At 35.4% G+C, this 26,623-nt stretch overlaps 1 protein-coding gene across 5 annotated transcripts in view; it reads left to right on the top strand.

Moving 5' to 3' along the window:
- The window catches only part of GABRB2 (gamma-aminobutyric acid type A receptor subunit beta2), a 260,041-nt gene that overhangs the window by 2,869 nt on the left and 230,549 nt on the right, over positions 1-26,623 (top strand). For all 5 annotated transcript variants that reach the window (XM_004042942.5, XM_019028490.4, XM_055385906.2 and 2 more), the window contains 2 exons: positions 47-138; positions 1,162-1,229. In XM_004042942.5, the coding sequence (XP_004042990.3) occupies positions 47-138; positions 1,162-1,229 (160 nt within the window). The remainder of the gene's footprint in view (positions 1-46; positions 139-1,161; positions 1,230-26,623) is intronic.

Here is a 26,623-nt window from a genome sequence, read left to right as displayed (position 1 = left end):
GCCTGCTTCCTTATTGATGCCTGCTTATTGTCATTTCTTTCTTTAGTGTCAATGACCCTAGTAATATGTCGCTGGTTAAAGAGACGGTGGATAGACTCCTGAAAGGCTATGACATTCGTCTGAGACCAGATTTTGGAGGTAATGGGGTTGCCTTGCAAATAAGTCCAGCCACAGCCGAAGCTGTCTTTTGAGCTTTGTGCGCGCTCTCTTCCCTCTCCCTAGTTGTGGGTGCATGTGGTGTCCTGAATGTGTCTCTATTTTACCATATTGAGAAACTGATCAAAACTTAAGCTGGATTATTGCTACCCAGCACTTCCGTGGTCTTTCAATGAGACCCTCTTAGTGTGTACTCAAATTTGGTGACTGCTGTCTTTCAGCTTCACTGTTATGAATCCTTTGCTTCTCTGTCTTTGCTTTGTTGAGACACAAACCTCTTAAGTTTAGTTAATGGTGTGCCGAGAGAACCCGGCTTGCAGAAGGCCACCGTTAACATTTTTTAGGACGAGACGTGCAGGCAGTTGGTTGAGAGGTGGCATTAACCCCCCGTGCCTGCCTACTTTGGAAGAGTTCTTCTGGCCAGGGTTACAGTGGCTCATGTCTGGATATAATCCACTCCTCCCAGCCTCACAGAAGTGGGGAGGACTGGGGGATGGGAGGGTAGGGAGAAAATGGGAGGGTTAGAGAGGGTAGGGGAAAGAAGAATCTCTCTCTGGCTGCAGCCCTAGATATGCTGATAGACTCACTTAATATTGCTTCAGACTCTTACGAAGCTCAAAGAGTTAAAACCTGTGCACAGAAGGGGGTGGGAAAGACTGAGGAGGAGGGGGTTTCAGCGCAAAATATAAAAATCCCTTAGACTAGAAGGCTTCTTGTGCTTCTGTGAGTTGTGTGCATTCACATGCTGAGACATATGCATATGTAGACAGAGCTGGAATCCCTTGTTCACAGCATACGTGTGTGCATATTCAATACAGCATTTCTTAGAGGAGTGTGTGCCTGCTACCTTTTTTTTTTTTTTAACAAAAAAAGCAGAGAATTGAAAAATTTGAGATTGAGTAGTGCAGAAGGGTTTTGGGCAGAGTGTCTTATGCCCAGGGATAACTCTTGCTGAGAATGAATGAAGTTCAAAGAAATCACGTGGCTGGCCGTCTTGCTTTGCAGGTCCACCCGTGGCTGTGGGGATGAACATTGACATTGCCAGCATCGATATGGTTTCTGAAGTCAATATGGTGAGTATTGACATTTATGACTACTTCTTTGCAAACTTTCGTTTGGGGACAGGAAGGAGAAATGAGCCAGCTATTGGGGGTGGGGGTGTGCCTGGCTATGTGTATGAGGTGGGGGTGAGAGCATGGAATTTCACCCTAGAATCCCCTGTGTTGAGGTTAGAGAGTTGACTCTTTCTGGTCCCTAAGGATTTTTTCAACCTGGTTCAGATACTTGGAGTAAAATGCATCACACATTCATGTGTAAAACACAGCCACGTGCAGGAGACCCCCTACAGAAGCCTCATCTCCTCAGGCTCAATGAGAAACCCAGTTCATTAAGTGATTTTCTGGATTTGATGTGGGGTCATGGGAAGAAGGGAGAGTTTTGATTTGACATTTAATGGAGAATATAGCCTACAAACAAAACTAATAAAGGCCCTGGAATACTGATGCCCACTCGTTGCTTTCAAAGATCACTGTTTACTGTTAATGGCAAGCCCCCATCCCCCATTCCTGCCCCAACTCCATTGTTTGCTGCTTGCTTTAATCCCTCCTGCCCACCAAAATAAAAATTGGCCATCCTGTTTCTAAAAGGTAGGCTCAGACCCATGTGTCATCCCCGTTCACTTTAGCAATTCATTCACCATATGTCCTAAGCTTGTACAGTTAATTGACAGCGGTACTCCTTAGTGGCTGCCTCCGTGGACTTGGGGCAAGTGTTAAGAGGAAAAAGCCTGTGTTCCCAACTAGGAAACACGTGTTGGGGGGTTTGCTTCAATCGGGAGCTCCCCCTGCTGCCCATATTGGAACACTGCAGACATGCAATGCAATGACAAGCGTCCCAGACGCCCCCACATACTTGGGGGTATTCCTCCAGTGACTTTTCTACTCTGTGTTTTTAAAATCCCATGTTTTGGAGAAGTCCCTCTAGATAGGCCACATTTTAATGTAGAATTCCAGTGTTACTTTCAGTCCTGATAGTACACAGCACGTTTCAGAATGTTGTGTTTTGGCATAGTTCTGTCTAGAAATTGGATTAATTATTAAATAAGGGGGTATAGTATATAAACTTTTATGCAAAACATTTCTAAGCCACACCTCAGGACTTGAAAATTAGTTCTCAACATTATATAAATTTCCATATTCCCAGAATTCAAACAAGAAGAAGCTCAGTAACCAGCATAGTCCTCATACACTGTCTAAAGACAAGAGATAATCCCGAGATTTCATAAGATTCTGAAGCAAATGAATACTGTGCTTATACCTTATGAGTATGCAAGGGAATTCTGCTATTTCTGAAATGTTTTAATGACATTAATCTTCTCATATTCTAATTTAGAGAAAGTTTTTATCACATGCAATATAAACGCAGACTAAAGATAATATTGGGTGTTTCAGAACCATAGATTTCCCTCACATTATGAAAATCTGTGGGGTTAGAGAATGTTTCTTGGGATAGTATTTAATTTCTCAGATATACGAATATTCACTTTTGGTGAATTTGAAAGGTCTTTTATCAGTTTATATTTTGAGCTTCAGCATAAAAATAAAAGATGTCTTAATGTGGGTACCTTCTTATGTCTCAGGAATGTGAATCTAAATTATGCTGTTTAAAACAAAGTAATATAGAAATCAGGTGTGATTCTGTGCATCCTACACGTGATTGATTCAGACTCTTCTCTTTTGCAGTTTGCTTTTTTTATGCTCTTCTCTCAGTCCCAAGTCTTATTTTACCACCACCTCCCTCTTTAGAGCATCACAAAATGAGATTTTGTGAAACATATCAAGAAAAATTTAGAACCCAAAGAGATAATCATGAGATGACTAGAGGTTGCTTCAGTAGGTTAGCTAATAACTTAAACGTGTTATATCCTAACATTGTTTAGAGTGATAGAATTTTTATTTTTCTTTCCTTTAAGTTCTATTCATTTTTTGCCTACATGCAACATTTTGGAGAGATATCTGAGGTGGAAACAATGCCAAGACCTGCTAGTCAAAATATAGATCCAGCTAAGGCAAGGTGTCATCACTTAAAGCTATTTACTGTTGCTGAAAAATCATGAGATGTTGAAGTGCAAAAATGAATGTCAGGCTGTAAATGGGACAACATTGCAACATTAATGATTAGAACCAAGTGTTGAAAATTCCAAGCCAGATTCCTTACTTAGCCTTATGCTACACCCATGGATTTGTCCAGCTAGATTGTCACTTGTTGAAAAATTAACATTTATTTCAGCTAGCAACCTTAATAACCTAAAATTATCTTCAAAGAAATTTTTTGTGATGTTTGTTTTATTTTTTAAAGATGATTATTTGTTTTGAAGCAACAGATGGGAAATTCCATCTCTGGTGTCTAAATAACAGATGTTTATTGTGTGTTGTCCCTTGTGTGTAGGTCTGAGTGTTAGGGCCTTTTGATTAGCTTCAGGTCTGGAAGAATGGTTGATTGGTTACTTAAATGAAACTTCAAAATTGATTTAACAGACACATTTATCGCTCATTATCCTTTGTGGACTGCAATCTCTGGTAATTGTAACTTTCTCTTATTATAGCATGTCTTCCTTTGAGAAATGGTAGGGAACCAGACCGTTTAAATTGTCATTGACTCATTTGTACTGGACAAATAAATGTACATGTCAGTGTGATGCTCCTTGTAAATCACAATGATAGAAAGACCCTGAAGTGAATCAGGAGTCTCAGATGCGAGTTCTACTTCTGATGCTTAGTCATCCTGAGGATATTCACAGATAGACTGGGCTCACTTTACTCATTCATTAAAGGGGAGTAATAGTCCCATTTTACCTATCTTGGGTGAATACCAGAATATAGATATACCTTGTTTTATTCTAGTTTGCTTTATTGTGCCTTGCAAACATTGCATTTTTATAAATTGAAGGTTTGTGGCAACCTTGAAATGAGCAAGTCTATAATGAGCCTGTTTCTCTAGTAGCATGGGTTCACTTTGTGTCTCTGTGTCACATTTTGGTAATTATCACAATATTTCAAATTGTTTCATTATTATTATATTTTCTGTGGTGATCAGTGATCAGTGATCTCTGATGTTACTATTGCAATTGTTTGGGGGCACCATGAACTGCACTGATGTAAGACAGCAAACTTAATGGATAAATGTTGTGTGTGTTCTGACAGTTCCACCAGTGGGTCATCCCCCTGTCTGTCTCCCTCTCTGTGAGCTTCCCTATTCCCTGAGACACAACAATATGGAAATTGGGCCAATTCACAGCCCTACAATGAGAGTTGCACATCTCTCACTTTAAATCAAAAGCTAGAAATGATTAAGATCAGTGAGGAAAGTGTGTCAAAAGCTGGGACAGGCAGATATCTAGGTCTCTTGCTCAAAGCAGCCAAGTTTTGAATGCAAAGGAGGAGTCCATGAAGAAAATTGAAAGTGGTAGTCCAGTGAACACATGAAAGATAAGAAAATGGAAAAGGCTTATTGATGATATGGAGAAAGTTTTAGTGCTCTTGATAGAAGATCAAACTAGTCACAACATTCCCTTAGAGACAAAGCCATATTACCAGAACAAGGCCCTAACTGTATTTGATTCTATGAAGGCTTAGGAGATGCAGAAGAAACGCTGGAAGCTAGCAGAGGCTGCTTTAGGATGTTTATGGAAAAAAGCTGTCTTCATAACATAAAAGTGCAAGGTGTATTAGCAAATGCTGATAGAGAAGATACAGCAATTTATGCAGAAGATGCAAGGTAATCAATGAAGATGGCTGGCTATTCTGCACAAAAGACTTTATTAGATAAGAGAGTCTTCTATCAGAAGAAGATGACATCTAAGACTGTCATAGCTAAAGAGGAGAAGTCAATGCCTGGCTTCAAAGCTTCAAGGCACAGGTTGACTTTTGTTAGGTGTTAATGCAGCTGGTTACCTTAAGTGAATGCTGTCTCAAATCCTAGGTCCCTTAAGAATGATGCTAAATCTACTCAGCCTGTGCTCTAGAAATGGAAAACCACAGGCCAGATGACAACATATCTGTTTACAGCATGATTTATTGAACATTTTAAGCCCACTGTTGAGACTTACTGCTCAGAAAAAAAAAAAATAAAAGATTCTTACTGACTTACTGCTCAACCATGTGCAATGGCTGACGCCTGTAATTCTAACAGTTTGGGAGGCTGAGGCTGGCAAATACCTTGAGCCCAGACATTCAAGACCAGCCTAGGCAACATGGTGAAACCCTGTCTCTACAAAAAATACAAAAATTAGCTAGGCATGGTGGCATGTGCCTGTAGTCCCAGCTACTCAGGAGGCTGAGGTGGAGGATCACTCGAACCTGGGTGGCAAAGGTTGCAGTGAACTGAGATCACACCACTGCACTGCAACCTGGGTGACAGAGTGAGAACTTGTCTCAAAATAATAATAATAATAATAATAATAATAATAATAATGAGATTACAATTAGAAAACAAACAAACAACAACAAGAAAATAATGGCTGCTCATTGACAATGCACCTAGTCACACATGAGCTCTGATGGAGAGGTACAAAGAGATTAATGTTGTTTTCATGCTTGCCAACACAACATCCATTCTGTAGCCCATAAATCAAGGAGCAATTTTGACTTTCAAGTCTTATTTAAGAAGTACAATTTGTAAGGCTATAGTTACCATAGGCAGTGATTCCTCTGATGAATCTGGGCAAAGTATTGAAAACCTTCTGGAAAGGATTCACATTCTAGATAGCATTACGAACATTCATGATTCGTGAGAGGAGGTTCAAATAGAAACATTAACAGGAGTTTGGAAGAAATTGATTCCAACTCTCATGAATGACTTTGAGGTGTTCAAGGCCTGAGTGGAGGAAGTCACTGCAGATGTGGTGGAAATAGCAAGAGAACTAGAATTAGAAGTGGAGCCTGAAGATGTGATTGAATTGCTGCAATCTCATGATCAAACTTCAATGCACAAGTTGCTTCTTAAGGATGAGCAAAGAATGTGGTTTCTTGAGATGGAATCTACTTTTGGTGAAGACGCTGTGAACATTGTTGAAGTGACAACAAAGGACTTAGAATATTACATAAACTCAGTTGATAAAGCAGCAGCCGGATTTGAGAGGTTTGACTTCAATTTTGAAAGAATTTCTGCTGTGGGTAAAATGCTATCACACAGGATAGCATGCCACAGAGAAATCTTTTGTGAAAGGAAGAGTCCACTGATACAGCAAACTTCATTGTTGTCTCATTTTAAGAAACTGTCTCAGCCACCCCAGCGTTTAGCAACCACAACCCTGCTCAGTCAGCAGCCATTAACATGGAGCCAAGACATTCTATCAGCAGAAAGATTACTACTCCGTGAAGGCTCAGATGATTGTTAGTATTTTCTAGCAATAAAGTATTTTAAAATTAAGATGTGTACGTTTTTAACATGATGCTATTTCACACTTATTAGATACAGTATAGTGTAAACATAACTTCTGTATGCACTAAGAAACAAAAAAATTGGTGAGACTCGCTTTATTGGGATATTCACTTTATTGTGGTGGTCTGGAACTGAGCCAGCAGTATCTTTCTGCGGTATGCCTTCATGTAAGTTTATCGGTCGTCTATGAACATACTTAATGAAGACAACTCAAGAGACCCAATGTCCACTCCAGCTGCTGTCTTAAGTGTGCTTGGGTTGGCAATATAATTTACTAAGTCTCAGTTTTACTATGTTTTAATTGAGAAAGGATATATTAACTTGGCTTGCAACTCAAAGTTCCATGTTTCTCTGACTTGGCTAGTTATAGTAGCTCTATTGGATATAAAGAAGTTCCAGGAAAATTTGAAAATCTAGAAAATCATGAGGAAAATGCAGAACTCCTAAATGGCATGCAGTTGTGAGTCCTTACTGAGGAAGCTAGTGGTGGTGTCAGAACCATGTGACTTAGGTGACTGTCAGCTCAATAGGTCTTTGGAAGAATGTGGTCTCAATTAGAATGCTCCTGAGCAGAAAGCTTGGCCTTGGAATGAAATATTTTTAGATGTCGTGGTTAAATTGGCAGGAATCTTTTTGTTAAGATTCTTTGATGAAAAGTGCATTTTAAGATTCAAATTTTGGCTCTGAGGCTTATGGACTGAAATAGCTTCCTCTTCATTTAAAGCAGATTCTTCTCCATCTTAAAACAACACATTTGCCAACCAAAGAGTGAAGCAATATTTCACTTTTGAGGAAAGAGTTCTAGTAAACACATACACAAATTACCTTTTTATGGAATGGCAAATGGAGAAAAGTGCTGCTGTTTTTTAAACAGATGTTTTCTTGCATCACCAGCTGCACAGTTTAAAATTTCATTCAACAAACTTATTTAGCAGCTACTATGATCCAAGCATGTGTTAGGCCTTATGGACAGAGTAGTGAATGAGACCGACCCATCCCCTGACCTCATGAAATATATTATCTAGGTGTTTACTTTTTTTTTTCTTTTGAGACAGTTGTCTCGCTTTGTTGCCTGGGCAGTGCAGTGGCACAATCTTGGCTCACTGCAACCTTCACCTCTTGGACCCAAACAGTTCTCTCATCTCAGTCTCCCGAGTAGCTGGGACTACAGGCACGTGCCACCATGACCAACTAATTTTTGTATTTTTAGTAGAGATGGGGTTTCACCACGTTGCCCAGGCTGGTTTCAAACTCCTGAGCTCAAGCAATTTCCCCACCCTCGGCCTCCCAGAGTGCTGGGATTATAGGTGTGAGCCACCGCCGCCCAGGTAGGCGTTTACTATTCTTATAGTTACATCAGATTCTTACTGTATTTATGCCTAGCTTACGTCTTTCCTTTTCTGTAAGACTTTCTTAGCAGCCAAGTAAGTGCCTCACGGTCTTTGTCTCCTATAAGTTCCTTCGTCACTTGTTGATTTTGTCACTTGTCTGGGTATTTGGTATTTCAAATGGTTTATATTTTACGTATTTATTCTGTCTTCCTCCATCATGTTTATAAATTACATCACGACAAGGTTATGGTGTCTCTCCCAGTGTGGTTTTGCTTTATATACATATGGTTGTTTGGATATTTGACCCCGGGTGAATGCCACAAGTATTGAGTGAAAAATTCACTTCTATAGTAGTAATTTATTATTATTTGCTACCCACTGTACTATTTATGTGGGGAAATAGAACACAGAATCATAGCCCACAAAGTCAGGCATTCACCATTTGGAACAACAAGTGTAGAAAGAATCACAATGTGGGGTCATGAGTGCTTTGAAAGAGGATATACACAGGGCATAGTGGGAATATACTAACGTATTACATGGAAACGAGTCAGGTGAAGAAGGGGGTTAGAAGTGTGTGGATAGATGTTCCAAGCAGAAAGAATAACATAGAGGAGGGTGTGACACAGGATAAATAAATGGTATTAGGGATTTGGAAGTCATTTTAAAAGACTGGAGTGGGAGTGAGGAAAGGATAGATTTGGTGTTAAAGCCATAGGTGGGGATCAAAAGATGAAGACCATTTTTGTGTCTTGCTCAATAATTGAATATTTGTCCAAAGCCTGTAGGGGCCCATGAAATGGTGTCAATAGAATTGCATGAACAGATTCACACCTATTGAAGATGGTTCTGAAGTGTAGAGGGTGGATTGAAGTGGAGCAAAATTTAACTTTGGAAGATGAGTTGAAAACCTACTGCAAAATTTCAGGAAGATGTGATGAACTAAGACAGGAATGCAAAAAAAGAAGATATAAAATTATTGTGTTTATAAGATGAAAGTGACAGGACTTGGTGAATCCCATGATTCTCATAGTATCCTTTACTGATATAGGGAAGACAGGAAGGGGAGTGGAGGTCAAGGGGATGAGGCATGTGGGCAGATAATGAGTTCACTTTGGGAAATGTTGATTTTTTTTTTTCTATACACATGGAATCTCCAAATGGATACAACCAGCAGGCGATTGGAAAATATAGGTGTACAAATTAGGAAGCAGTTTTATAGAGAGACGAACTGAGCATTGTCAGCATATAAGTAGTGCTTCTAACTTTGTGAATACATAAAATTTAAAAGGCAAAATGCAAAGACAGCTAAAAATGGAAATCTGGTGAGCCCTGTATTTTAGATAGTGGAAGACAGAAAAGTAGCTCACAGAAGAGATAAATAAGTAGCAGTCAGAGGGTTAGTACAAGATACTCCAGATAATCATGTCTTAAAACCTGAGTTTGAGAAGCAAATAGTCAGCTGTGTCAGATGCCACAGTGATCAATTGAAATAAATCATGAAAATTTTCTCCCAGATAGAGTAATAGGAGTGCACTGGTGAAATGTAGCAAGACGAGTTTCAGTGGTCGAAGACTACACTTTTGAGAAGTTTGGTTCTGAAGGGATGTAGGGAGAGGGAAATTGCTTTTAAAAAAGTCATATATACCCAGGCACGGTGGCTCACGCCTGTAATCCCAGCACTTTGGGAGGCCGAGGTGGGTGAATCACCTGAGGTCAGGAGTTCAAGACCAGCCTGGCAAACATTACAAAACCCCGTCTCTAATAAAAATACAAAAGTTAGCTGGGCGTGGTGGTGCATGCCTGTAATCCCAGCTACTCAGGAGGCTGATGCAGGGAGAATTGCTTGAACCTGGGAGGCGGAGGTTGTAGTGAGCCGAGATCGTGCCACTGCACTCCAGCCTGGGTGACAGAGTGAGAGTCATATATAGTTTGGTGGAGAAACAATCTTTAGAAAGGAGTAGGTTGAAGATACAAAGTAGGTAGCAGGAATGGAAACTGAAGGCTTGCCTGAAGACTTATATATTCTCTGTGAACATACTAAACACTTTATATTGAAATTAGAGGAGGTTAAAATTGGCTGCTGTGAAAACAGGTGAATGAGTTCACTCAGGAAGCATAAAGTAGAGTAAAGGAGGTGTGAACGCTCTGTCACCACAGACAGCCTTAATTCCAAACAAATTATGCCCACACAATTTTGGGCACAATTTTGGCGAACTGTTGTTTTCTCCTTCCTCTTTTCCTCCTTCCGTTTCTCCTCTCATCCCCTGCTGAACTTTCGTACAGCACTCAACATTCTCCACCATCATCATAACATGAATATAAGGAAATAATTATAGCTCCTTGTCTTAGTCCATTTAGTGTTGCTACAACAGAGTACCTGAGACTGCATAGTCAATAAAGAAAAGAAGTTTATTTGGTTCACCATTCCGGTGGCTAGAAATTTCAAGATTGAACATCTGCATCTGGTGAGGTCCTCATCAGGCTGCTTCAACTAAAGGCAGAAGCAGACATGGAACCGGCTTCCTGTGCAGAGACATCACCTGGCACAAGAGGAAGCCAGTAGGGGGAGGTACCAGGCTCTTTTTAATAATTAGCTCTCAGTGGAACTAATAGAATGAGAACTTACTCCCCAGATAAGGCATCAATCTACCCATAAGAGCTCTGCCCCCGTGACTCTTAGCACCTCCCATTAGGCCCAAACTCCCAACAGAGCCACACTGGGGATCAAATTTCAACATCGGGTTTGGAGAGGACAAACATCCAAACCAGGGCACTACCTTGTATTGAGTTTTTAACTTGTACAGGTATTGTGTTAATGCACTTCAAGTTAACCAGTCCTCATAAAAACTGAGACAGCCACTATTAGCCTATTTGAAAAGGGGAAACTGAGGCCCAGAGAGGTTAAATGATTTGTTCAAGGTCACATAGCTAGCAAATGACTGCCTTCACATCTCTCAATCTTAGCCATCTTGTTACACTGCATTTTAAAATGTAGCAAAGCCATTTTTTGATCATTTGCATTCCATGAGGACCTTGTTTCGTTATAGTTGTTGTTTTTACTCTTATTTTTTTGGAAACAGTTGGTGGACCAAATAAACTAATCCTTCCTCAAATATTATTGTTTCTGCTGTCTACTCCACCTTGAAAAAAACCTTAATTTAATTAAAATATATGTTTTTTTAAGTAGGTACTTTATTCACAGTGTGTTAAATGTAATACACAGTGCATTATATAATATTCACAGTGTGAATAATATAACTCTCCTTGATAATCTTATATTTTATATTACATCTCTTGAGCACAATTTAAACCAAGCAATAAAGAAAGATTTATATAAAACATTGAGGAGTTGAAGATGTTGATTCTGTCATAATTTCTTTCATTGTGAATGGGTACCATTTGTTAACTTGTCTAATAATTTTCCTATTGCTTCAGCAAAATCTGTCAGGTAACCATTAATGTCAAAAATTTATGGTAAATATTTATCAGGAAATGTTGCCTGGTATATGTTCAAGAACTGTAAGCTGTCTCAGTAGTGTTAGGATATGTGTGGGCACTATATGAATATTCTACATCTTTTTCTTTTTTTCTTTTATTATCAAGACCTAATTTTCCATTGAATTTTCAATAATGAGAATGAATTTTTATGCTTACTGAGAAATTGCTCCTGCATATGATTCTCTTAAAGGTGGTTGAGTATTTTTCTTCTCTGGGGTTTTTTCTTCTTTTCTTTCCAGTTTTTCCTCGCTCTATCCCACGTAATATAAATACAGTTCATCATAAAGTTTACATCTCTAGAATACTTAATTCATCTATTTTTAGGCAGTACCCACTTGACAGTGCCAGTTTCTATTTCTCTTGGTTAATTCTTACAGCACATCCTTTACTGTTGCTTTTTTCCTTCAACAATCCTCTGACTTGACTCTAGTGTGAAGTAAGCATCTGACTGTGCATTTACCCTGCAAGTGAAAATAGACAAGGGAAGTATCTTGAATTTCATATTTCAGAAGCGCATCATGTGTGTTTTAGCTTTCTCTCTTCCCGAGAGGATTAAATATTCATGGAAATTCCTACAAGAATGTAAGTCAGAGAAAGTGTTTTTCTTGGGAAGGAGGGCTTAGTTCTGGTGAGGGGAAAGGGCAATTATTTGTTTTATAATCATTCTATAGCAGGTTTTCTTTACCTTGGCTATATTGGAATTTGGAGCCAGATAATTCTCTCTTGTCAGGGCTATCTTGTGCATTGTAAGATGTTTAACTGAATCCCTTGTTTCTACCTAATGGATGCCACTGGCATCCCTGAAATGGTGAAAACCAAAAATGTCTTCAAAAATTATCAAATGCGCCCTGGGGGGCAAAATTGTTTCAGGTTGAGAGCCACTATTGTAAAAAATTGTGCTGTGCTTTTGTCTCCAAGAAAGTAGAGGAGAGATTTTCTTTTTGAGTAATGGTTTTTGTGCCTAATTACCATTTTCATTTATGGTTAGTAGCACATTGTGGGAAAAACAATTTTAAAATACCAACAAACATCAAAGATAAATATTATCTATATCCCTATCACTTCATTAACATTGTGTTTTCACTTGCCTATATTACCTTCCAGTTTTAGTCTATTTTCTTATTCATATCTTACACATTGCATTCACTTATTTTATAGAGTATTATAGTCTACATTTGCAATTAACAGACCATAAATAATTTTACAGTTTTATTAAAAAATACATACCACTACTACCACCGATGTAAACTATTGTGTGTTTTTCCATGTTCTATGAGCTTACAACATATGCAAACATATGAGCACATTGATAATTATATTTTAATTTATTATCTTTTTTTTGCAAAGAAAGGAGTCTTAGTAAATATGTTTTAGAGATTACTGGCCAAGATTTCTGCTATAGATTATTTGAAAATAAAGGGACCCATTATTTACTTAAGCAACAATAACAATAACATGCAAATTATATGCAAAATAAATAACTGAATTTAAATAGCATCTAAATGTAAATCTATTTTTTAAGCTTTATATGACTCTAACTCATATTTATACAGCTATACTTTACTCTGTTTCCATCTTAATATGACTTAGTTTTTCCAAAATCAATTACATTTTTGGATGGCATAAAGATACTTTGAAACAGACTGTTAAAAGAGAACGAAGTAATTAGATATCTGTGAGTTTTAAAAGATACAAATGAAGGATTTATGTTGCTTTCATTTGTGCATTTTATTTGAAAAATATATATTTTATTACACAAGGAGACAAATTGGTTTATAATATCTTGTCATGATTTATATAGAAAAATATAGGGGGTACATTTAGCCCATTGGCTCTTGCTGTTGTTCTCTTTGTTCACATTCTATTGGCATTCCTATTGCCAAGTTTCATTTTCTTGCTATACACTTTGACATCTACTGCCCATTTACCTGCCAAGAGGTCTTAACTTAGAAGTAATTGTCTGGGCAATTGAAGATGAAATGACTTCTCTCCTAACACAAAGGCAACCATTAAATTAATGAAGTCTTTAAGGTGAATCTGCATGTGTCTTAGAAAAGCAATACATGAATAAGCCACAGAGAAAGACAGGAGATGTCCAGGTACACAAATATATGGACAGTGTTTGCATGCATCCCCAGTACTTCTCACATGCCATTCAATTTAGAAGCTCAAGAAATACAGAATGAATTTGTTGGAGGAGTAGTTGAAAGACTGTCATATCAGGAAACCAGTAAATATTTATCAACTGCTAACTTAATTGGCTCTATACCAATTAAGCTGTGTAGAAGAAAGATATGAGATAGTTCTTACACACAGGTATGGCTCTCTCTGGAATCTAGAAGGAATCATCTTTATTGCCCTATGGGGGAAGTGAAGAGTTGAGGGAGAGAAGAATGTCTCAGACAGTGGGACATGAGAGGGGTGTAACCCTCAGGTAGAGGACTCAAAATAAAATTTTGAGTATACATTTTTACAGTGATTCTCAAACTTTTCTGCGCAATAATCATCTGAGTCTAGTGTGAATATTTATATTTTCTGGGCCTACACCAGAATCCGAGTCAGTAGGTCCGAGATGGCGTTCAGGTAGTCTCTGGGAGGATCGCTGTTTTAGGAATAGTAGTTTTATAGTGAAATTGGAAGCTAACATTATCATGTATAAAGTAATTGGACAGCAACTAACCAATCTCTAGTTGTAATATGGGCTTTTGTGACAATAATTGAAGTGGACTGACCGAGTGGGTAATACAGACACACACATACATATACACACAGATATGCTACACGTATACATAGATATACACATATATACGTACATATGAATGCTTATTTACCTAGGGTGTGTTACATACAAATTTGTGATGATTGAAACAAAAGTGTGAAAAATAATTCAAAATTTGACCACCCAAACATTCATCCCTGTATGTGTCTCTAGTAATAGCTCATGGCTGTTGAGCTCTTACCATGTGCTAAGTACCCTGCGTGAAGATGTATAGTAAGTTTTAGGTAACTTAAACCTCACATTAACTTCATAACTTAAGGACTATTAAAATGTGCTCATTTTAAAGATGAGCAGACTAAAGTTTGAGTAGTGAACTTGTCCGAGGTCACATGCTGGTAAGCAGCGTTGTTGAGAATGGAGACTCAATAAATATTTATTTATTTATGTATTAATATGCAGTGTATGTTATCAAACATATCCGAAATAGAAATTTAAAGAGGATCTGATAAAATATAAGCAAGCTGTAATGTTTTCATCTCATATTCACCCTGACACCAGTTTTGAGGTTTTTTTTTTTAATTTCTCATAGAAAAAATATAGTGATTAATAATGGAAGATTACAGTTGGTTTTGTTCTGCATATTAGTCTGCTACTGGGAGATATTGGATCATAGGTATGTAACATGGATCACTCAAAAGTGATTACTGTTTTCTATGAATATAGTCACATTTATTCCTACCTTGCAACCTCTAGAATCTAAACCTATGTAGAGTCTAAAGCATTAACATAGAAAGAAAATAATGTTTTGCAGAGTGTGTTTTTCATCCCTCTCCAGAGGGAGTGTTTGTTTTGAAATCAGTATTGAATTTTCTTGTTTCTTTGAACTACAAGTTAACTGAATTGACAAAGGGCTAAATAATTGAACAGCTGGCTTTTAAACAAGCATATAAAGATAATCTTTAAAAAATTGTCAGGTTTCTGTGAGGGTATAGAATTTTCATCAACTGTAGATTTTTCCAGAAATACTTTTAACATTAATCGTGAATGAAATGACTTGTGAATTATTTTAAAGAATGCCATAAACTAAGAAGCAGAGATGTTAAAAGAGTTTTAAATATGAGTGAGCAGGTGCCAATTTTTAGGTTATAAAATCTAATCACCATTTCTGTGTGCCTTTCGTTGTTCAAGCCACCATACTCCAAAAAACACAATTTAGATACTTTTGTTTATTATTTTCCTTGACATACAGACAAAGAAACTTCAGGACTTATTCTGTAATTCATATTTGTGTTTCTTTTGCCAAATGAATATTTGAGTTAATAGACTGAAGATCTCTTGAAGTGTTCTTTGATCAGTTGGGTGCACCATTCCTCTTTCAAGCACCCTTAAGCCAGTGCGCTTCTGACGTGGGTAGGGCAGATCTGGGAGGCTGTGCACATTTGCATCTGGTGTATGCCTTGAGAGAATGCTCACAAGTGTTTACTTGAATCCTATTAGTATGCATGTGTAGCAAACCATTCTTTTTTAAACAGAATTCACTGAAAAATGGCACCTTCGTTATTTTAAAAGTCATAATATTTTAAGTCCTTGCCACATTTTCAGAGGAAAGAGCTGTAGAATTATAGACCACAAGAAAAAGCAAAGAATTTCTTTACATTTCCTTCAGATTTGGGGGAATGCTTTATCTTAGACTGCAATTTTGAGGCAAATTTCTCTTCTATAAGAAATTGGAAGAGATATATTTTTTTCCAATTGCTTTGTAACACTACAGAGTAGGATTTCCTGGCAAATATATCCCTCTGGTTATTTAGAAAGATCAACTATCGTTTTAATATCATAATTGTACATTTCCTAAGAGACCATAAACCTCTTCCTGTCTATTTAATGGGCCAGCTTGAAAACCATGTTTTAAAATGGCTTTATCTTGTTATTTTACCACCAGCTCTGATAATTATCACCAGGTAGTCCAGTTAGATAGTAATTTGTCGTTTAGTGGGACATTTTTAATTAGGCTGCTTTAGTCAAATATAGCATTTAGGAAAATGTTAGAAATATGTCCAGGTGTTAAAATTCCCAGATTTGGACAAAATACGTTTTAATTGTTCACGTTCTCATTTAAAAAATAGTCACAATGCTGGAGCTCTGGGTTTCCTGTTTTGTTGTTGTTTTAGTGCATAGTGCACTCGAGGTGAGACTAAAACCCAATTCAATCAAACGCTACTTATGCTGTTGGACTTTAAGGAGATACAGAGACAGAGGGATCCAGAGAGGAAGATGGAGAGAGGGAAAGACATATGTGGTTACTATCCTTAAGGAATGTGTATTCAGTATTTGAGAAATAGCAGAAGGCCTATTTTACATTGTAGCTGTGTTTTGTTTGGTATAAAAGAATATTAGAAGTATGTAGTAAAGACTTACCATGTAAGAATGTGTTTATAATCAGGAATTGTTGTTTTGGATTTAAATAATATGGAATAAAAATATCAAAATACATGTAAATTCTCTCTGTTCTTTTAACCATTTAATAGTTTACAAACCAAAATTTTAACTTAGAAGGGTCAATTGAAAATGAGATTTGAAAAAATTACATTAGAACTTTGACATACAATTGGGATATATTTGATTACGACTAGTAACACTACTAAAAATTACTACCATTTATTGAGAAACTTCTATGAAATGAAATGTAACTTTAAAATAATTTCCTATTTCATTCTCAAAAGCTATGAAATAAGTATTATCACATTTTACAAATGGAGAAATTGAAGGTTAGATTTTTGTGAAGCTAGAAGCTGTGAGAACCAAGACAATACAAACCTCCTATGCTACAGCTAGAAAGTTCTGGAGCTGGGATTTGGGCCCGATTTTTCTCCTATCCCATTTATTTTGTGTTCTTCTGATGTTAAGGGAAAGAAAATTTGAAATTTTCAAATGGAAGCGCCTCCAACATAGTCTCCCAGGTTGATTGTTAATAGTCAGCATGCCAGCTCCCTAAATGACTTTTGGGAAACCCACATAAATCGAACAAATAGAACGTAAATAATAAAATCTGTACTATTGTAGAAGTACACAGTCTAAGTCATTCTGAAATTAATCCAACTAGTAATTATCACTGTTTCAGCATCATTTAAATTTGTGTATACACTGAAAAATTATAATTGACTTTTTTCTTGGTTGTTGTAAATCATCTTTCATTACTGGAGAATCAATGCAATTCTTGCCCCAAAAATCCATTCTGAAAAAAAGTATATGCTAATCCTGAGAATTAAGAGCAAAATTACGTTTTGATTAAATTTTATAAGAGACTTTTAGATGCAGCCCTTCATGTCATACATGTTATTTTAATGAGGTGGCATACCTATCTCAGAATACTTAGTAAACTGATGTTAAACTTTGTGTGAAATAACAATTGTGTTGTATTTCAAGATCAATTCAAAGACTTTAGTTTGAATTCACTTGTGATTTTTAAGATCGGGAATAATCTGTTGTTCAAAAAAGTTTCTAATCTATTTTTTTCTGCTTTATCAAATATTCAACTGGATTAATAAAAATTAATGACAAAATCATTTTAGATGTACCATATGTATAATACTACATATATGCCTAATATTTAAAAATAATACCCAAGTTCTGTATTTCTTTGGAAAGCAAACAATCCTTAGGTTAAAAGATGTTATTACATTTTTTGATAAATTATTTCTGTAATTATTCTGAAAAGGTCAACATTTGTATCAAAGACAGGAGACTTGGCAGTCCTGGCATTGTCCTGAATTTGTCACTGATGATATTTAAACCTGTACAAATTTCTTAAATTCTAGAAAACTATTTCTATATTTAGAAATTATGGAAATTAAATGAAAGCCATTATGTTTACTTTGTAAAGCAGGTAAATTTCCTTGTTGCATAATTTTCTTAATATTCTGGCATATTTTTATCAGAATCATTTTTGTTACTTATTTATGTCCACTATAGAAATTGGTAAATATAATAAACTATAATGAAAATGAAGATCTCAGTGTCATCACCCAGATACAACTACTGTTAGCAAAACGATCACAGTATCTTCAGACTTCATAGGAATTCACATGAATGCACATGAAATAAAATGTGTTATATATTGTGTTTCAAATATGATTTTTGCTCTTAATGTTTTGTGAACATCTTTTGATGTAATCTATAATTTTTATAACAGTTGCATAGAATTCCCTTGTGTGAATGCAGCATACTTGTTAAATCAGTCCTCTGTTCATGGACATTATGATCATTTGGGTACTTTGGCTATTGTGAACTAAGTTATATTAAACACTCCTGTGTATTCATTTTGATGCATTTGTAAAATTATTTTCTTTGGTAAATTCTTAGGAGTTGGATTACTGGACCCCAGAACATGTATATTTTAGGCACTGATACTTGTTACAAAGCCACAGTTCCTTAAAAATGTGCTAGTTTATATTCACACCACCTGTCCTCTCAGTCCTGGGCATTTCTGTCAGTATATACATTCTTTTCATCTTTGCTAATCTGTAAAATAGTTAATTTCCATGATTAACTAAATCATGGAAATTTTATTGCCAGTTAACTATCTCAGACACTCTTCTGTGTTTATAGGCCATTTGTATTTCTTATCCCTGAGTTGCCTTTTTATGTCATTTATTAATTTATTTTCTATTGGACAATTCATTTTTTTCTTATTGATTTGTTGTAACTTTTTATGTATTAAGGCTGTTGAGCCTATATCACATATTGCAGACGTATTTCCTTGTATAATAACTTTGTGAATAATATATTTGATTGTCCAGAAGCTTTTTATTTATGCACACCAAAATAGGTTTATTTCTTACTTTATGATTTTTGATCCTGGTTTTCAGACTTTGAAAACTCCACACCAATATTTTTAAAAAATAAATATCCAGATATTATTCCAGTATTTTATGAAAATTTTCACATAAAATTTGAGTTCATTGAAATATATTTTGGGGTAAGTTCTGAAGCAGAAATACTGATAGGTAGACAGGTAGGTAGATTGATTGACAGATAGTTGTAATAATAAAATTTACTGAAATAATCTGTCCTTTCACTACTAATTTGAAATGTTCTTTACCACATAGGAAATCCTTCTGGTCCTTAGGTCTGTGTTTCTACCCTGTAATTTGCTTCATTAATATTTCTCCCTATTTTTGTGCCAACACTATGTGCTTTTAATTACTCTAACGTTGAATGTAAGACAGATATCTTATTATGTTTCTACTTAATTATACTTGACCATTATGAAATAGTTATGCTTCCATACAATCTTTAAGTTTTGGCAATTTAAAAATGCTACTCCTCTTTTTGTTGTAATTGCTTTAAAATTTATTGAGGAATACAGAAGGAAATTTAATTCTCAACAGGATTGGTTCTTTCTATTGAAGGACACGATATGTTTCCTGTTTTATACATGTTCTGTTATGTTCTTCGGTAAAATTTTAGTTTTCGCCATGTAGGTCTTGCATATTTCTTACTAAATTGTGCCCATACGTCTTACATAATTCTTGTTAAATTTATACTTCAGTACTTTATAGTTTTTATGGTTATTGTCAATGGGATTCTTATATTCAATTACTATTTTTGATTCTTGGCCAAATGAACAAAGATTATATAACTATCAGAAGATGGTTGTCTTTTAACTTTACAACTTAGGCTAGCATTTCCATTTCAATGTATGCATGAGGTGCTTTGGATGTCTTATGGAAATAAAAAAAAAAAACTTCTTTGAATGTAGTAAGCCAAATCATCAGCACATGCTGTGTCTAAACTCTGTTGTCCCTTAATTGAAATATAAATGATATCATTACAAATAAGAGATCTTCCATAGTAAGAGCATCTACACTCAGAATAAAACAGTTTAACTGACACAATGTGTGTGATAGTGCCTCATACACCTGTTTTAGAGTGATAACTTGTCTCCATTCAATACTAAACCGGGACATGACTTACATTCAGAGGCTTGATCACCTAAAGACTGAGGGTCACAAAAGCTCTCCCACTATGGTAGTCTAAGTTCACAATTGGTTTGACCATTTTGAACACATTGAATTGCCAGTCTACTTTACTGAACAATTTTTATTATCATGTTGATCCACTCAGCTAAGAATGGTTTAATTGTGCATGAAGTTCAAGATTTCTAGAAATTATCTCAAAATATGTTATGTCTTTTGGAATACATATACCATATACATTTTAGAAGATTTAGAAAGTCTTTCATTGAATTGTAACTTCTGTGTTGGTTATATCAAATGTACCTTTGAGAAAAAGGCAAAAGCTCAGAAACTGTAAGAGAAAAGAATTTATATAAACTAGGCCAGCCTTATCAACAGCATGCAATATTTCGTTGTCATACATGTAGATATGTGCATGTGTACACTCACCTCTACACACATATATATATAAATTTGGGTATGAAATTTTTATTTTTTCTGTTTAAATAAGAACTTATCACCCCCAGGTTGATTTATTTAATACTGGGGAACTTAAGTTAGATGCATTAGTTGGATGGGATATAAGGTAAAATAAATAACAATGCCACTTGTGTCAGTTTGAAAGAACTATGTCCTTGGATAAGAAAAAGTTCTTCTTGTAATTCAATCTAGGCAAATTAAAACAAAGCTGGTATCCATGCTATTATGCATTATTTTACTAAATATACATTTCAAATGTGAAATGGAATATCTATACTAGATGGTTGTTTTCATATTAAAGTATATAATGCACTACATTTCTATAATTTCAGGCTTCTGATTTGATGTATCAAGAGAAGTGTGGTCTTTTGACAATTGTGTATTGGTTCTGTATATTTTTGTAAAAAATATAGAGAAAATACTTTCGTAAATAGAATGCTTACTAAATTACAATTGAAAGACCTTTTTTACTCTTAATGGTCTATAGATTTATTTTCCAATCTAAAAATTATTAAATTTTTATCTTCAAAGATATACGTTGGAATATTTTATTTGTTAAACTGGAATTCAGGGAACAATGATCTTGATGATCATGCTTATCTCTATTTAACTCGTGTTGGCCAAAACATTATTGATGTTTTAGATCAGGGGTCAGCCAGATCTGACCAGGTGACTGTTTTGATGAATAAATTTTTATTAGGGCACACTTGTATCCATAGGTTACACACTGTCTATGCTTGCTTTTGCACTCCCAACACAGAATTGAGTAGCTAGAAGAGAGACTATATGGCTTGCAAAGTCCAAAATACTGCCTGGTTGGTACAGAAATTTTTTTTCTGATTCTGAACATTAACTACAACATAAAATAGAAAGTACTTTGTATATAAACAAGAAATGAAAGCCATAGCCTATTTAATTGTATATTATTACTTATTTTTCATGCTTATATATTTGCTAAGACTTTACTTGAATGAGCTATGGTTCAAATTAAATAAGAATTGTGTTGAAAGTGTGAGATTTCATAGCTAAATACATTTCATGAAAAAAATCATGTTATGGAAAGTGTAAGAAGCAAAATATCTTTAGTAGTAAAATTGAAAGAATTACAGAAAATAATATGAGGGTCTCTGCCTCATATTAATGAGTCTGAGGTTTGCATTAAAAACAGATCATGTTGTATTCTATTCTATTAATCTATTTTAACGAATTTTTTTCAGTATTAATAAAGATTCTCACTAGGATTGCGTTAAAACTTGGCTTTCTTGATCTGATTGGCTAAATCAGTTCATTGCTAACTTTTCTGCTTTTCTTACAATCTGAGGTATTATGGTGTATTTACTGTTTGCTAACTGTTAAGTCACAACAATGGAATCTCACTTTATGTACAATCTGGTGCTCCTGCTCAGGTCTGCTCTTTGGTTTAATTTTTACTCTTAGCCATAATTTCAGGATACAAACTCCAGAAATTGATGTTGTCTGTCTATAGATGTCAAGTTGCGTCTGCTTGCCAGCAAATAAGAATCATTGTTTAAAGAGTTCTACATATTTTACTGTCACATTTCTACTATAAAATGAGGAGAGTGATTGTAGCTTATGTTCAAGTTTGCTTTGTAGTAAATTATGAAGTTGTATGGCCAAATACCATATGGATACTTTTGAGAACATTAATGTTTACATTAATGTAAGAAGGAGAATTAATACAATATTTTCTACTCTTGGTTCTTAAAAGTTTCATTCTACTGAATAAATAATCTCAGATCCCATTAGACTATGCTTCATGAAGTCAGGGCCATGTCTGTTTTTCTGACTATTCTAACCAAAGTCATGTCTAGCTCAAAAGGAATCTGACTAGTGGTGGTTACGTAAGAAACTACTGAAATTAATGTCAGAATAACCTCCAATCCCTTTTATTAGTTTTTCTTGCTACTAAGAAGTTATAGAACAACAAAATTATTGTTTCCTTCAGAAATTGAAATTCTTGCTTCCATTTGACTTTCAGTATCTACTCAGAATATTTCCTTTGATTTTTGGAATTTTCTCTGGAAGCTTTTATACTGCAGGATCATAGTAGTCGTACAGTATATATATATAAGATCCTGTGTAGCAATGGAGGTGACAATAGAATATTCAGAACTCTTCAAAGTATAGTTCTTATTTGTTGGTCACCAGATGCAACTTGACATCGTTATGCAGACAACATTCATTTCCGAAATTTGTACACTGAAATTATGGCTAGGGTTAAAAACTGAACCAAAGAACAGAGCCAAGCAGGAGTACCAGATTGTACATAAATGGGGTTTAATTGTTGTAACTAAACAGTTAGTAAATATTTCAGATGTAAGAAAAGCAGGAAAGTCAGCAACGAACTAATGTGGTCTGTCAGAGTCAAATTTTAACTACAATTCTTGAATGTCTTTTAATATTGAATGTCTTTGAAATTGGTTGAAATGTATTTAAAGAACAAATGTAACACAGTCGGTTTTTTAGCTTGATTAGAATTAAATGCATTTGGTTGTTACTTCTCCAACTGGTAGAAATGCAGGAATTTTTTCTTAAAACTAAGAAAGGTAGGATTACTTGTGAAAGTTTGTAGGATGCATGTATTTTCACTTGATGTTTTTATAAACATTGGTAGCAGTTCATAGTAGTTAAAGACCTGGGTTAAGGAATCTTGGCTCTGCCACTTACTAGCTATGTTATATGGTCCAAATTACTTAATTTATTAAATCATAACTTTTCTCCTCCATATGAATAATTTGGGTATGAATATAAATAATAATAGTATCAAGCTCAAAAGATTCCAAAAATTAAATGATTTACTATATGTATAAGGCTTATTAAAATTCTCTGCACATACTAAAACTCAATAAATTATATCTATTAATAATATTACACACACACACACACACACAAATTTAATTTTACATGATGTCACAAAACCTCCAAAACACTCATGACCTGTGTTTATACACAATTAACACCAAGTCAATAATGATAATATCCGGAAAAACACATTAAAATTGAATGGTCAAAACAGCTGTGTGTTAAAGGAGAATCCTAGGACACTGGGCTACGATTCAGGAGACCTAGATTTTAAACCTGATACACCTACTCACTCATGTGTGACCTTGAGTATGTCTCTTTTCGTTGTTGTTTTTCTGGAACTTAGTTCCATTTCTGTGGGGAGAAGAAAGGAAGGGGTTGATAGATCCTTTCAGTCTTGAAATCCTCAAAATCTTTGAGTTACAAAAAGAAAAAAAAAACACTAGATCTTTATTTTAAAATTTGCAACCAAAGTTGGAAAGAAGTAGAAAAAAACAAGCATTGCTTATTAGGCTAGAAAAAGAGCTGACAAACAGTGGTTGTGTTGTTTATCAGAAAGTTTGCTTTTTTCCGACAGAGTAGTTTGCAATTGTTTTTCAGAATAAGTGCATTGCTAACTCTGTAGTGCTTTAGAGGTATAATCCTCCCAAGGTATCGTGCCTGCAGGAGTCTGCAGTAGTGTTGTTGGATGCTGTATTTTTTATATGGTAGTGTCAGTTCACAAGGTTGAGAAGAATTTTATTGAAAAGCTAAATGCAAAACTGGATACTCTTTCCAGAGGTAGTTTTATTTCTGAATCAAATGTGTCTAATCTTAAATGTGTGATAACAGCTAGGGGCCTATTAAATGTACATGAGGCTATCAAGAGCTTTATCTTCAAATGACAAAGATCCAAGATTCATATACAGAAAATGACACCCTTCTTACTGAAAATAGCATAGGATTGCACCTAGGGAAATGCAGATGTCCTACTAACTTTATAACTTCTATTTGACTTCTGTGATAGAGGAAAAATTAAGGAACTGGTTGTGCAGCTTAGTAATGCTAGAAAGGCAACTCAATCTTCTCTGATTCATTTGGAAATATTTGTCAAGGTCTTTCTCAGAGTATTAAAAAATTGTAAAATAAAATACAAAGATTCAGAAGACATGGCCCATTCTACCTTCAAAGTTTGGTTTACCTGCTTTGTTGAGGCAGAGATTTATGACTTTGACATTACAAACTTGTTCAGGTATCAACCTCCATAAGTTGGTTTAGATATGGTCTTTTACCATGCATTAAGAACAATCACATTCTGAACTTTACTCTGTTTTACCAGTGGCGTTTCCTGATTGAGTATAAATATGTACAACAATGATAATACCAACACTAACATTTTTACCACATTCTGGGACTTTAAAAGTGATGATCCACATCATTTGATTTTGATTAATATGATCCACATCATTTGATTTTCCCACCGTTTCTGTGAGGTGAACATAACAAGTGTTTGTGTTTCTTCTTTCTTTCCTCATCCTTTCCTTTCTTCATTACTTCCTTTCCTACTGCTCTCCTTCCTTCTTTGCTTTCTTTTTTTTTGAAAATAAACTCCAGAAATTTAAGCATCTGGTTATCACCTAAAGTTATATGGTTCCTAAATAGAATTTCAACTAGAATTCTGATTCTACAGACTCACATTCACTGCTCTACTTACTAATTCAGGCAGGAAGCAAGTTATTGGAAGTATAATCAAGGTAACAAAAAATAAAGATAGGAATAAAGAGTGATGGAGGTTTTAGTGATTATGGGTAAGGTACTTGGAGCAAACACCAAATATATTCCTTCAAAGAGCCAATAAACCTAATAGTAAATCCTAAAGGGGCAGCTAGGACTTGCCAAGCACCATTTCATTTTGATGCATTGGGTAACCTCAGAAAAGCAGTAAAACCAGTAGTCCTCCAGCTTGCCCATCCATAGGGAATTGTCTCAGTCTAAAGAATTGACACATTCAATTAAGTGTCGTAAATCATGGATGTTCTCAGTCACAGGCAACAAGACATAGACCTCCTTCAGACAGCATAAAAATCAACAAGTATTATTTTATCCCTGTTTTGTGAGTCAATGTATTGCAGCAACTATTGATTGTTGGCAAGATGTATTGATCATTAGGGTCTAATATGGCAAGCTGTGATGAGGAGTTTGGCAGTGCTTTTTTCATTCATTTCACTAAGGTAAATATCCTTTGTCCATAGTCCTGGAGCCCACACCAAAACAACAGAATTTCTTTTCTGGGATTAGCTACAGTACCAGCTAGCATAGGGTATATGCATTTTTGTGAACCAGTTTCACAGCACTGAAGGGTCTGAACCCAGAGAGCTGGCATTTATAACACAAACACTTGCGAATTTAGGCAAGTTACTTAATCTCTGAGCCCCAATCTCTTCAACTGTAAAATGAGGTAAATAAATCTCTTGAAGTTGGGTGAAGATGAAGTATGATACTTTTATCATATAGTATATCCATATTATCATATAGGATGAAATAGTGGGCAGCCAGTAACTGAATATTAAGAAATTGAACAGACTAAAGTAAAAAATAGGATCATTTTATTTTGTAACTACATGGTTTCATGAAGATTTGTTCTTTGTTAAATTAAAGCATACAAATAAAAATTAGCAAAGCAAAAAGCATTTTACATTTCACCAAGTTCAAATCCCTTTATTTTATGATGGAAGAGCTGAGTGTCAGTTAGGTGAGTGTTCAAGGTTGTAGATGACACAAGTAATCTGACATCCAGCTGTTATAAGCTACAGCGCTTAACCTACTACCGGGGGCAGGTGCAGACATACTTCCTAATTATACAACTCACATAATCTCATGGCCAGCTGGAAGGTGTGGTTATATTTTTTAAGGTTGCTCTGAACTTTTTCTCCTATCTTTAATGTCCTTATATTTCACTTGGTATTAAATTATCCTAAAAGCAAGTAGCTATGGCCCATTTTATGCTCCATTTTCATGCAAAATCTAATATAGTATCAACATTGGATAAGGAGGAAAAACGAACATTGGAAAAAAGAACTATAAAAAGAAAATATGATCATGATGTTAGATATGTAATTTAAAATATCAAATATAGTTTATTCCTCTTTGACCTTGCTTGGCTTGTTGAAATGATTTCTTAGACTTACATTTTACATCACAAGTTTCATAGATTAAAAAACAAACTGCAGAATGAC

The sequence above is a fragment of the Gorilla gorilla genome, chromosome 4 (assembly GCF_029281585.2).
Source record: "Gorilla gorilla gorilla isolate KB3781 chromosome 4, NHGRI_mGorGor1-v2.1_pri, whole genome shotgun sequence".
In the NCBI taxonomy this organism is placed as follows: Eukaryota; Metazoa; Chordata; class Mammalia; order Primates; family Hominidae; genus Gorilla; species Gorilla gorilla.
Note: the sequence above shows the minus strand (reverse complement) of the source record. Positions and strands in the feature narration are given on the sequence as shown.